Here is a 14,641-nt window from a genome sequence, read left to right as displayed (position 1 = left end):
ACAATTCTGTCACTCTGTGCTCCTACATCACATGTCAATGGCCCTTAATGCTAAGTCTTTATAGTGCCTTTCAGTACCGCTGCTCCAGTAGGACCACATGATTGTCTGACTTATCAGGTGACATTCAGTGACAGTCAGAGGCCACAGCAGTTGTTCTGACATGTAGCTGTGAATCAACAGTGACCCCTGCTGGTCAGACAGGTACTCGTGGGTCTGACATGTCTCCACCACTCACTGATATGAGGGCAGCTACCAATATCTGAGCTGCAATTGCTGACATTTCTTTTGTGTTTCCAATGGGAGTCCAGGCAGGTGAAGTGACTTGCTCAGGTCACAGGGTGTCAGTGGTGGGATTTGAACCCATGACCTCAGGGTTTGAAGTCTAAAGCCATAACCACACACACACACACACACACACCTGATGGGTTATGCATGGCTAAAATCAAACCCAATGATAATGGGGACCCTGACAGATGCACTTTACACAGACTGGTATCAGCTGGCACACCGCTCCTTCAGGGGTCCTTAGGGAATTGAAAATGAATCCTGGGAAAGTGTGAGTGTGTCCCTGGAAACATAAAAGTGTCCCCAAGTCTCAAATGAACCTGACAGTGATGGCGAGGTCAGTCGGCTGACTCATCTGTTTGAGTTTGGGTGATGGTGACAAATCTGAGACCAGAAAGGAGGAGGTGCAGTTTAATGTCTAACGTGACATCAAGTGACTCAGTAAAACACCAAACTGTCAGAATGGGTGACATCTGACTGACCAGTGAGTCCTCGTCTTCAATGGGGGGCACAGAATGTCTGGTGAGTGGACGACACTCCAGTCCCATCTGTCACTCTCTGCTCCTACATATAGTCACTATTCAAGAGCTCTCCATACCGAGTCTGTATAGCGCCTTTCAGTTGTGCTGATCGAGCAGGACCACATGCCTGTCCTACTTAACAGGTGACATTCAATGACACTTGGGGGCCTCAGTGTTTGTTGGGGTGTCACTCTGAAGGGCATGTGGCTGTGAATCAACAGTGACCCCTGCTGGTCCGACTGGTATTTGCATGTCTGAGGTGTCTCCGCCCCTCACTATGACACACACACCTGATTGGCTTCTCAAACCCAATAATAATGGAGACCCTGACAGCCACACTCTCCCCGCATTCTCATCCACAAATTCAGTCACAGAGGTGCTGATCCTGTAAATTAAATTTCACACCAAGCTACAAACACAAAGAGGACCTGCGCTTTTGGGGACATCAAGTGACCGGTGGAGGGTACTGGTCAGTGGTCACCTGGGGCCTCATGTATAACGCCGTGCGTAGAACTCGCACTATAACATGGCGTAAGCACAAAAGCCGAAATGTGCTTACGCACAGAAAAATCCAGATGCAGGAATCTGTGCGTACTCCAACTTCCACGTTCTTCTGCTACATAAATCCTGATCAGCGTGAAAACTAACGCTCGTGCACGCGCATTATGTAACGCCCCAAATCCTCCCAGAATTACGCCTATTTGAATATGCAAATCAATATAAATCGCCCTTAAGCGATTTGAAAAGACAATGGGAAAAGCACAGGGAAAATATAAGAATTTCAGCGAATACCAAGTGGAGGCAAAGGAAAAACATACTATTTGTTCAAATAAACCGTGGTATAATCAACAAAATGAAGTTGATCGAGTGACATAGCGTGTTGGAGAAACATGAAAGCTCACATCCACAAAATCGCACAGTGCCGGAAATAAAAAAGAAGTCACATATCAAAGTCGCTGTGGAAAGCCGAGTTGTAGCCCACTGTCTGAGTGTCATATGAAAGCTTATTAGGGTACAGAGAAAAAAAGGCACACAGTGGGGAAAAAGCACGAAATGTCAACTTCAATCTCGACATTTCCACTTTAATCACGTAGTTTATTTTGTCATTAAAGTAGAACATCATAAAATTCATCTTAAAATTGTTTAATTAACCAGTTTCTAAAATCACATCGTAATTAAAGTAGCACGTTAAATGCTTTGTTTTGTATTTGATTTTCTATGTGCTCTATGTGTGTGAATCACTACTTGCTTCTTAAACCGGCTCTCTTCCTCCAACTGGACACAGAGTCCATTACATTTGTGATATTACAGCTCTCTGAATAACTAAAATACTGAGATGTATACGTGATGTCATTTTCATGATGATAGGAGTTAAAGAACGTTTGTGCTCATGACACAAGCATTTAACTTTTGCCGAAATTTGTCGCTGCGTTTTTAGCTGTGTTGTTATTTTATCTTTCTGTTTTCTGCAGTCAGTGCTTTTCTTTCCCCAAGTAACCGATCGCCATACAATCAGCTCTGTAATAGACGTTTAGCCATCTGTAAGCTTAGCGCCGATTCTTCAAAACGTTTAAAGAACATTGAAATATCTTCATAGTACATGTTTAATTATTCTATCCTTAAAGACACACCCAGTGAAGAATATAGATTATTTAAATGAAGTTAAAGTTTTATCTGTATAATTTAACAAACATATTTTGCTGCATTTCACCTTAAAAATGATATTGTCATCATATGTAAATACGCGCTTTATAAAGTGGCTCAGGTTGTGAGATATTATAACTATAGTGCAAGTTTACAGTGGGGTGATTGTACTTATAAGTACAAACAGTTCTACAAGGAGCACTTGATTGGCTGCATTTAAAGTTCTTGGGATTAAACTGTTTTGAACCTGAGGTCCGTACAGGAAAGGCTTTAAAACATTTTGCAGTGGCTGAGGGCGTGTCCTTAAACTGTATACCGATAATTCTCTTTCCGATCAGCTGCTGCTGTGATTCACACTCAGATACAGTGATATAAATACTCTGAGTGGTGCAGTGAGAGAAATATGGAAAAAGATGATCCGCTGTGGCAACTCCTAACGGGAGGAGCTGAAAGAAGAAGAAGAAGAAGAAGAAGAAGAAGAAGAAGAAGGAGGAGTGAGAGTAACAACGCTAAAGCAGTTATGGTATTTGGAATACTATAGCTGTTCCCTGGACCATTATATTGTTATGAGTTAATTACAATCAGATGCATTACACTAATAAACAATATGCGGTTAGTTTCTGTGTATTTATAAAGCCGTGTCATGAAAATAATGAGTAATCACACAAGAACAGTACCATTGCTTTGACGCTGGGTGCCGCCAGTTTGCAAAACCGGCGGAGAACTGCGTCGACAAGGCATGAGGTACCGTGGAAAAGTGCGTGGCTTTACGCCAAGTGTAGGTTTTATACATCGCGATTTGAACGTGGAAAAGTTCTTACGCAACATTTCTGTGCGTACGCACCGTTTATACATGAGGCCCCTGGTGTCAGATGTCTGATAGTTACGCTGGAGTCAAGACCAACACTAAACCCTGGATAGAGGGGCTCAGTGAAGGAGGTGTTGAACCTGTGCAGGAGGGTCATTGTGTGTGAGACGCTATAAAATGACAGAGAGCCAGCAGGCCAGTCCAGATACACACCTATTCTGGGGCTGTAGGGGGCGCTGATTACAGAGTGCTTGTCATTGTGACGCACAAAGTACTGGAAAAGAGACCACCGCAAACTCCAGGACTTGTCATTGTTTCCAAGGCCGCACTTCCTGCCAGCTCCTTTCCTGCTCAATCCTTTATATGCGACTCCAATCACCATGAAGAGTCCACTGCACTCCACCTCCCAGTAACAGCGAGTCCCAGTCAGAGCCTCTCTGCACAGAACTTGGATGCAGCGGTCAAATCTGTCAGGATGATCAGGATATTCGGCTTTTGTCCCCTCACGTGTCACCTTCTTGTTCCCTTCAGACAGACAGAGGTCTCTGTGTGCTGTGTTTATGTCCAGTGTGAGGGTACAGAAGTCTGAAAGGAGAGAAAAGAAAACGAGTGAGGAAATCTGGGAGTGTGTATCGGGACTGGGGACGGAGCACAACACAGACAATTAACAGGAACCAATCAGGATCTGCGTTGACAAGATTGTAGTAGATAGTAAAGAGCTCATATGATTGGACAGAATCTGTGAGGATTTAAAATAAAATTCTGGAAGTAAGATAAACACCATAAGGTCACCGTCAAGGTCAGAGTTCAAATGGACTGTCCACACGGACCGCTGGCTTTATTAAATGACACTTTTTATTGTCACAGTCAACCTCTTTAAATTAAAATCAATCCACTGTCACACTTCATCAACAAACTGATTTTCCTTTCCTCACAATAAGTTTCTGATCCTTGATCTCCTATCTCCCATCTCTCATATCATTTCTTTCCCATCTCTTACAGTATATTGTGACTTTAATATCTCTATATTATATGTCACCTGTCACGTCTGTCTTTCTACTGTTTGTGTCACCGACAGGCCCCCAGTAGTTTTTGTCCCTTTCCACTTTTTAAACAAGAATCCTAATTTTCTGTCAAATAAGTGTAAACTGACCATAGTGATTGTCATCCGACATTCTTTATTCCACAGAGCAGACTCTTTGTTTTAAATTTCAGACGCACCATAAAATAAAAGACAATGGTGTGAAAACAATTATTGAGACCCTCACCTAATATTCTCTGACCGACTGTTTTAGGTGAGACCTGCCATCAAGCACTTCCTGTGGCTCTGGATGAGACTTCTACTCCTCTCAATGCCCACTCAGCCCACTGTTCTTGAGCTTTGATAGACTTCTTCTCCCAACTGTGACTTCCAGCTCTTCTCACGGATGTTGATTTGGATTCATTTTAGGGCACATGGCAGACACTTCACAACATTCTGATGCCCTTTTGACAAATATTAGGGTGGTCATACTTGGATGTTTTGGAGGACCTGTGACCTGCACACAAGACAGAGCTTTGTGATGTTTGCTCCAGAATGTCTTGATGATCTTCTGATTTTACATTAATGAGCCTCCTCCATGCTTCATGTTTTTATACAGCTGTGACTCATCATAGAGCTCTCATTTAGTTTCATCACTTCAATGGACCTTCATGGACCTTCTCTGGCACATTGTCTTGTCAACATGCATTTTAGACAAAATTTTTTTTTTTTTTTTTTACATCTCTCTTTCAGAAGTGGGGTCTTCTACCACGGAGCCCATTTTCATGCAGAAAGTGATGGATGTTGTGACTTGAAGTTGTTGTACCTTAATCTTTGAGGTCCTGATAGTTTCTGGGTTCTCCAGCTCTTCAACTGTCCTTCTATTCAATGGGGTCAATTCTCCATCTGCAGCAACATCCAGAGAGTTTGGCTGTGGTCCACTGGACCTTAAATGTCTTGATATTAGCAACATGACCACAGGAACATGAAGCTCTTTGGAGGTGGTCTTATAGTCTTCACCTTGACCATGCTTGGCTGCTTGTGATTCTCATTAGAGGATTGTTTCTCATCCGGTGATGTCTTTTAACATCTAAGTGCTCCCAAATATTTTCCCTACCATCTTCTTTTGGTTTTATTCCTACAATACAGTAAGCCATGAATCAAAAACAAATTGTTTTCTCTATGGAGAAAAGAATGGCAGATGCTGAGTGCTGCTGTCAGCTTCAATTTATTTCACAAAAAATGTGATTCTTTTTAAAATTAATCCTTTTGGCTACATCTGTATATACAGTGGTGTGAAAAACTATTTGCCCCCTTCCTGATTTCTTATTCTTTTGCATGTTTGTCACACAAAATGTTTCTGATCATCAAACACATTTAACCATTAGTCAAATATAACACAAGTAAACACAAAATGCACTTTTTAAATGATGGTTTTTATTATTTAGGGAGAAATAAAATACAAACCTACATGGTCCTGTGTGAAAAGTAATTGCCCCCTGAACCTAATAACTGGTTGGGCCACCCTTAGCAGCAATAACTGCAATCAAGCGTTTGCGATAACTTGCAATGAGTCTTTTACAGCCTGGAGGAATTTTGGCCCCTCATCTTTGCAGAATTGTTGTAATTCAGCTTTATTTGAGGTTTTCTAGCATGAACCGCCTTTTTAAGGTCATGCCATAGCATCTCAATTGGATTCAGGTCAGGACTTTGACTAGGCCACTCCAAAGTCTTCATTTTGTTTTTCTTCAGCCATTCAGAGGTGGATTTGCTGGTGTGTTTTGGGTCATTGTCCTGTTGCAGCACTCAAGATCGCTTCAGCTGGAGTTGATGAACAGATGGCGGACATTCTCCTTCAGGATTTTTTGGTAGACAGTAGAATTCATGGTTCCATCTATCACAGCAAGCCTTCCAGGTCCTGAAGCAGCAAAACAACCCCAGACCATCACACTACCACCACCATATTTTACTGTTGGTATGATGTTCTTTTCTGAAATGCTGTGTTCCTTTTATGCCAGATGTAGCGGGACATTTGCCTTCCAAAAGTTCAACTTTTGTCTCATCAGTCCACAAGGTATTTTCCCAAAAGTCTTGGCAATCATTGAGATGTTTCTTAACAAAATTGAGATGAGCCCTAATGTTCTTTTTGCTTAACAGTGGTTTGCGTCTTGGAAATCTGCCATGCAGGCCGTTTTTGCCCAGTCTCTTTCTTATGGTGGAGTCGTGAACACTGACCTTAATTGAGGCAAGTTAGGCCTGCAGTTCTTTAGACATTGTCCTGGGGTCTTTTGTGACCTCTAGAATGAGTCGTCTCTGCGCTCTTGGGGTAATTTTGGTCGGCCGGCCACTCCTGGGAAGGTTCACCACTGTTCCATGTTTTTGCCATTTGTGGATAATGGCTCTCACTGTGGTTCGCTGGAGTCCCAAAGCTTTAGAAATGGCTTTATAGCCTTTACCAGACTGATAGATCTCAATTACTTCTGTTCTCATTTGTTCCTGAATTTCTTTGGATCTTGGCATGATGTCTAGCTTTTGAGGTGCTTTTGGTCTACTTCTCTGTGTCAGGCAGCTCCTATTTAAGTGATTTCTTGATTGAAACAGGTGTGGCTACGGAAATTGAACTCAGGTGTGATACACCACAGTTAGGTTATTTTTAACAAGGGGGCAATTACTTTTTCACACAGGGCCATGTAGGTTTGGATTTTTTTTCCCTAAATAATAAAAACCATCATTTAAAAACTGCATTTTGTGTTTACTTGTGTTATATTTGACTAATGGTTAAATGTGTTTGATGATCAGAAACATTTTGTGTGACAAACATGCAAAAAAATAAGAAATCAGGAAGGGAGCAAATAGTTTTTCACACCACTGTAAATAAACTTTATATATATATATATCTGGATAGGAGTGGACTTTTTTATGTGAAGCACACTGAGCTGCTTTCATTGTGTGCCGTGTGCTGCATAAATAAATTATTATTATCAATATTATAAAGGAATGACTGAAGAAGAAAAGCAACAGAAAGGAGAAAACAGAAAACAAAAATAGAAAACAGCACGAAAAAAATAAGAAAAAAGTAAAAGGAAAAAGACCAATGGAGGTAGGACTTGTGTGAGAGGTGGATGTGGCGTAGTTGGCGGGATTTCATTTTTATTTTCTGTGAGGTCATTTGACACACACAAAATACACAATGGGCAGTCGGAAAATAGAAAGTCCACCTTATGAGAAGGATTTAGGTGTCATAGTGGACTCTAAGCTATCGACTTCCAGACAGTGTGCAGAAGCCATTAAGAAGGCTAACAGAATGTCAGGTTATATAGTGCCTTGATGTGTTCAGTACAAGTCACAGGAGGTTCTGCTCAAGCTTTATAACACACTGATGAGGCCTCATCTGGAGTCCTGGGTGTAGTTTGGGTCTCCAGGCTACAAAAAGGCCATAGCAGCACAAGAGAAGGTCCAGAGAAGAATGACTAGGCTGATTCAGGGCTACAGGGGATGAGTGATGAGGAAAGATTAAAAGAGCTGAGCCTTTACAGTTTAACAAAAGGAGGTTAAGAGGAGACCTAACTGAAGTGCTTAAAATTAGGAAGGGAATTAGTCCAGTGGATCAAGACTGTTATTTTAAAATGAGTTCATCAAGAACACGGGGACACAGTTGGAAATTTCACTCAAACATTAGGAAGTTTTTCTTTACACAAAGAATAATAGACACTTGGAATAAGCGACCAAGTAGTGTGGTGGACAGTAAGATGTAAAACTCGACTTGATGTTATTTTAGAAGAATTAAGTGGACAGGACTGGTGAGCTTTGTTGGGCTGAATGGCCTGTTCTCGTCACGAGTGTTCTAATGTTCTAATGATACTTAAGAGACTCCAATCCAACAGACTGCTTTGGTGCCTCCCTGTCCTGTATCTCAATATCCCATAATGCACCAGTCACAGGACCCCCGTCACTTTGAGGTCATCAGTCCCACCACACTCACATAATGCTTTCCTATCATAAGCCTGGCCTGAGATATTAAAAGTGAAATGATAAAAACTCCATGAATTGACAGACTCACATTGTAAAAACTCCTCTCTGCTCTGAGGTTCAGGAGGCCGTAGGGTGAAGATTGGAGCTTCACAACCTGAGAATACAAAGAAAAGAGAAGAATGGAAAATGTTAAGATGGAGTTTGATAATGTTACATTCTTAGACACTTATTTCAAATGCAGTGTAGTTGAATAAAACAAGAAGACATGCGGATCAAGGTTGTGTACTGAGCCCACCGGTGTGTGGATGATGCTGTGAGTTTTATTTACCAACACCTTGATCAGCAGTACAGATGTGAGGGTCTCGACTGTGGACTTGACCTCTGCTTTAGACACCAACATCTCAGAGTTCCATGATAAGAAACTGACTGAGTTCAGCCTGCCCAGTCCAATCCACCATTGGATCTCAGACTTTCTTCCAGGTAGTAAACAGTGCCGGTGCAGTTGGGCGCAAACATGTCTGACCTGTTAACCCTCGTCACCTCACTTTTTGTTCTCTCCTGTGTTGTCAGTTGCCCACAGCTGAGCAGTTCTGTTCATGGGCAGACATTGTTAGGTTCCATTTATGTTCATCAGTGCAGAACTGCTTTAGCTTACAGATTTGTTTAAACACACAGTATCACAATATGTAGACATTATATAGTTTATAATTTATAAAGTCTGTTAATGTGTTTCACCTGTGAACTTGTTATGTGCACTCAGTGGAGTGTTCAGGTGTTCCTGAAGTGGTCAGGGTTTTCTAATGCACCCCTATAATTTGTTTAGAAGGGTCCTGAGTTGCCTCGACAGCTCACATATTGTAATCTTTATAGTTGTAGTTTGCTTGACTCCTCACGACATCCATAATGGCTAATGCGATGCAACACCCTCGTAGTACCACCAAAACACAGAAACTAAAATGCTTTGATCAGTAAAACAATTTTTTTAGTGGAAATTAGTCTGAGTATCGGACACCATACACTCACCGGCCACTTTATTAGGGTACACCTTACTAGTGCCAGGTTGGACCCCCTTTTGCCTTCAGCATGGTGCTGGAAACATTCCCCATGGATTTGGCTCCATATTCACATGACATCACGCAGTTGCTGCAGATTTTTCGGCTGCACATCCATGATGCGAATCTCCCATTCCACCTCATCCCAATTGGATTGAGATCTGGTGACTGTGGAGGCCATTTGAGTGCAGTGAACTCATTGCCATGTACAAGAGACCAGTTTGAGATGATCTGAACTTTCTGACAGGGTTCATTATCTGGCAGGAAGGAGCCATCAGAAGATGGGTATATGCGGTCATAAAGGTATGGACATGGTCAGTAACAATACTGTCCCTTTTTCAGATCCTTCTCTGTAAACCATAGAGATGGCTGTGCTTGAATATCCCGGCAGCTCAACAGTTTCTCAAATACTCGCATCGGCCTGTCTTGCATCAACACCCATGCCACATTCAAAGTCACTTCAGTCCCCTTTCTTCCCCATTGTGATGCTCGGTTTGAACTTCGGCAGGTCATCTTGACAACGTCTACAGGCCAAAAGGCATTGAGCTGCTACCATGTGATTGGCTGATTAGACATTTGCATTAACAAGCAGTTGAACAGGTGTACCTAATAAAGAGGCCAGTGAGCCTGTGGCAGCATGGCTGAAACGGATTAATGTGAATTTTAAAAAGGGAGCCCATCTGATAGAATGGAAAGGACAGAGAAGATAGCAGAAGCTCATTCAGATTTCATGATATGACAAAGCACTGAATTTGATCCCAATTCAATTTCATTTATGTCGTCACTGCTTTCAAGTTCACTTCATTTGTACACCGAACATGCCCTGCCAGCTTAGCACAACTTCCTGTTTTTATTTTATGTTGGTTGTTATGCAAAGAAAATGCAAAGAATCACAATGTCAAATGAAGGAGAATCTTTTAAGAGAGTAAACAGAAAAAATATCTGTAAATACATAAAGAAATAAACTGTCTAATGTCTGACGTCTGTGCCAGGACATCTAGTGTCCACCAGAGGGCAGCAATAATTGATGAACAGAGGAAACTAAAGAACAAAAAGAAAAACTGAGAATCATAAATATACAACATGACCAAAACAGATAGACGTGCCATTGTACCATCAACCCTGTTTAAAAATGCTATACATTATTTACCTTAAAAATTCAAGAACTCTGTCTAAAATGAGAGTGTGATATCACTAAACAGGTCACTGTAAGAGACATTATAAGATATTCTTAACAGTAAAGGCTTAGAGATAAATATGAAAGAGCGGGCCTTCTTCATGTATCTCCCTTTCCCTGTGATTGTCACTCTGCTCCTCCTAATGAAGTTTAACAAACCATGAGGAGTCACAGTACCTGATGGAGTCAATGGCAGGATGCCCCACTGGTTGATCTTCTCCAGACTCTTTTTCAGACCTGACAGCTCCTTTAGCAGGTCCTCAGAAGAAAAGTCAGCAGTGACAGTGAAGCTGAGCGAGTCTCCATTAGCAGGAAGAACACAGCGAGATGAGAAAGCCTGCATCAGGAGAGAAGAGGGGACAAGGTGAAATAAAAAGTAATATTAATAAGAAGTACATCCTCTGAACAAAACATCAGTGTGGTGGACATTCATCTTTGGTTTAGACAGAGAGATTACTTTTCATTCATTTATTATTTATTTATAGAGAATGTTTCATTATAATGGACCATTAGATGTCATCGGTCTTGACTTTCAAAAAGCTTTTTACACAGAAGTCAATATGAGGCGATTCATCAGACTGAAGATAAGTGGGGGCAACAGACAGGCAGGAGAAGAACTGACTTAGCAGACAAAACAAAGCATTGGGCTCTTTAATGTACTAAGAAGATAGATAGATAGATAGATAGATAGATAGATAGATAGATAGATAGATAGATAGATAGATAGATAGATAGATAGATAGATAGATAGATAGATAGATAGATGTGAATGGCATCATTTAAAATGACTCTTACTAAGAATACATTTCATGCAAATTTACTTCCTCAAACAAACAACTGTAGATTCATCTCCCTATCATACTGGTGAAGGCAGAAACTTTGATTTTTTTGCTCAAATTCAGGAAATTTTAAGGCAAATAAGAAATAGGACTGAGTGGTCTGTTCTTAACATTTGTAAAAACTCCTCAGAACTCTTGATTTTGAAGTTTCTCAGTTGCTACACACCCCGGTCTCATCAGACTCCCTGTGAAGTGTCGCTCTCACCTGTAGGAAGTAGAGATGGTCCTTAGTTTCTGAAAGCTCCTTCAGCTCAGCTTCTCTCCTCTTCAGCTCCTCAATCTCCTTCTCCAGTTGCTCCATCACTCCTTCAGCCTTCTCCATTTCTTTCTTTTCTTGTTCTTTGATCCTCTCAGTCAGTTTCTTGTGGGCTCCCTCAATGCAGTGAATCAGATCAGTGAAGCTCTTCTCATGTTCCTCCATCTCTCTTTCCATAGAGATCTGATTGCATAAGGGAAAAATATTGAACTGAGTCACCAAATACAAAAAACAGTCAGAAGACACTTTTGTTGGTATTTTAATGGTGTAAAGGAGAGTTTGAATTAGGAGAAGGGCCATAGCAGACTGCCTTCCAGTCAGTATATCCCCTTGGTAACTCTGGGTAGGAGCATCTTCTTAAGAAACCTGCAGGTCTGTATGGAGTATTCAGTTTTAATATGGATCTATGAGAGCCATTGGCACAAGCTGATAGGGGACAGCACTGTTGTCCTGTGAGGACCCTGGTAGTGTTACACAGGGTGGTCTTTAAAAAAAGCTTCTCCTCGTCAAGAAGAAGAATGGGTAATGGGAAAAAACTGGTTTATTGTAATTTAATTGTGTGAAAATAAAAGAATATGCATATGTATAAAGCTGGAATAAGAAAAGTCCATTAGGGAATGTTGTGTCGACTGATCCAACTCGGACCATCAGTGCCAACCTTTGTTATGAGTTATTCTTAGGGGAGTGAAGTCACTTTTAAGTGGAGGAAAGAGAAACCTGAGGACATGAGGGTCCTGTTGTCTGAATTCCTAACGACTAAAACATGAAATGCTGTCAGCAGTGATACGCCATGAAGAACACAATAAACCATCTTCTCTCCTTCTCCCTGTCCTCACACGTCATCACCACAAACTCTCACAACCCTTTTAGTTTTTATCCTCTGTTATGAAGTGTTATCTTAATTCCACTCACCTTCATCTGGTCCATTGCTATCCTCGTCTCCCTCAGTTTCTTCTCTTTCTCTTCAAGTCTCCTCCTAATTTCACTCCGCGTCACCCCCAGCTGTTTCTGTTTGGACACACAAGAGGACACATGGGGGTCTTATCAGAATTCTCTTCCACTTTCTGGGTTCTTAGTGTCATTCTGAGTGTCATTTGTTTCACATTCAATGACACAACTCACTTTTTTGTCGCACTTGTCTTTAAATTGGCACAGTACATGCAGATTTAATTAAAGAAACATGAATATCACAAAAACATTAAAAGAAAGGTTTAATTTACCAGTTGTGATAAAGAAGAGTCTTCACAAAATAGAAAAAGGTTTGGGGATTGTCCCCATATATTGTCGTCCAGACAATTAAAATAAAGAAGTGATTCAGAATTACTTTGCAGTACAAAATGAATGAAACACTGTAGACAAGATGGTGTTTATATAGCAGAATGTATGATGGGAAAGGAAATGGTTGGCAGGAAGTGACGATCAGAGGTGGGAACACGGAACCAGCGTCATCAGGAGTAGACAGAAGTAATGGATTGTGGAACCGGAAGTGACATCATTTTAGTGGACCGGAAGTGACGTCATTGCGGCCATTTTGAAGCCGGAAATGGAGAGGTTTAATTTTTCTTCCAGTTTTCTGCAGGTAGAAAGAGATTCAGGTAAGTACCACGTGATATTCCCTTGTCTTGCGAGATTTCACTCACCTTTAGGCTCTTTGACTGTCTCCAACTCGCACGTGTGTGACACAGTTCAATTCAAAATGGAGTTTGGGCTTGAAGAGAGCTACAAATAAAGGAGACAGTCTGAAGGCCCACTGGTGTACAAGTCAGTCCTTGTGATTTAGAGGACATCACATCGACAACCAGGATATCAGAGCTTCACACATAAAAACTGAAGAAACCTGCAAACCCAGGAGACCTCGGATAGCTAAGGACTGCAATTGTAGGACCAACAAGGCCATTGTGGAGTTGAGACTTGTGAGAACTTTGTCAAGTGTTTGGTCATTTTATGGAGTCAAGTGAGAAAACTGAGGCAGAGAAGACATTAGTGAGTCTGAGGAATTCAGGAAAAAGTGAAATCTGAAGAGGAGTTTAATGAGCTCACAGGAATCTGATCATAAATCAAATGAATAACTACTGGAAATACTTAAACAAAACATTATACAGTTGCACTCAAAGTTATTCAAACTCCATTGCATATTAGATTTTTTGGCAACATTTACAAAATTCTAGCTGTTTGCAATAAACATATCAAACAAGAACAATTTAAATAGCTCAACACAGCTAATAGTATAAGTTGTTCTCCACATTAGGCACAAAATTCCACTTTTAAGGAATACTGCAGTGTCAAAATTATTCAATCCCTTGAACAGAATCTCACATAAGGGCAGATGAGGCTGAAAAAGTCAGAAAACATGGAAGCATTAAGGAATTTTAATAAAGATGTAATGTGGATGAATAATGTCCGGTGTGGATCTGCGATAAAGCGCACCAGGTCAGTATGAAGACGTTGTTTTTCATCACCTTTCTATATGAAGTCTTTTATCTCTGACTGCTTCTGGATATGAACAGTTAAGGGTTCAATAGCAACTACAAGAAGCATTGGTGATAATGGACATCCCTGTCTGGCTCCATATTCTAAACTGAAAGAGTCACAATGGATCTTTTTATACAAACCAAGACTCGTGAACTACATACAGTAACTTACGCAACACACAAGCACAGATCTGCACACTTCAGTATACAAGTATCCTCATTCAACTACGTCAAAAGCTTCATCATCTACAAACACGACAGAACCTTTGAACACTCAGACCCTTTAGGGTAAATAAATCAAATTGGACAGCTGCTGAAAATTTAAAAGTAGATGTTTATCTTTAGGGTACCTCATTAATTGACTTATTTAAAAAAAATGTAAACAATAGGTAACATAAATATACAAGGAATGAAAAGCACATCCTCCAGAGGCATTGATAAAGCAGATCTGACAAAACGTTTACAGCTAAATGGTAAATCACAAACTTGAAGACACCAGAGGAAGTTAAGTGTAAGTGTATTTAATACTGAAGCCAGAAGCACTTCTCTACACAAAAACTTGTGGGACTCTGGGACAAACTAAAAGACATGGAGT

The 14,641-nt window shown here is 40.9% G+C and overlaps 1 protein-coding gene across 1 annotated transcript in view; it reads right to left on the bottom strand.

Moving 5' to 3' along the window:
- Positions 1-14,641, bottom strand: part of LOC120528070 (E3 ubiquitin/ISG15 ligase TRIM25-like) — a 97,174-nt gene that overhangs the window by 31,568 nt on the left and 50,965 nt on the right. The window contains exons 6-9 of the mRNA XM_039752063.1: positions 12,488-12,583; positions 11,525-11,758; positions 10,658-10,817; positions 8,340-8,405 (exon numbers count right to left, since the gene is read on the bottom strand). Of these exons, the coding sequence (XP_039607997.1) occupies positions 8,340-8,405; positions 10,658-10,817; positions 11,525-11,758; positions 12,488-12,583 (556 nt within the window). The remainder of the gene's footprint in view (positions 1-8,339; positions 8,406-10,657; positions 10,818-11,524; positions 11,759-12,487; positions 12,584-14,641) is intronic.

This window comes from Polypterus senegalus, chromosome 4, assembly GCF_016835505.1.
Source record: "Polypterus senegalus isolate Bchr_013 chromosome 4, ASM1683550v1, whole genome shotgun sequence".
In the NCBI taxonomy this organism is placed as follows: Eukaryota; Metazoa; Chordata; class Cladistia; order Polypteriformes; family Polypteridae; genus Polypterus; species Polypterus senegalus.
The sequence above is the reverse complement of the archived record's forward strand: the minus strand, read 5'-3'. Positions and strand labels throughout refer to the sequence as shown.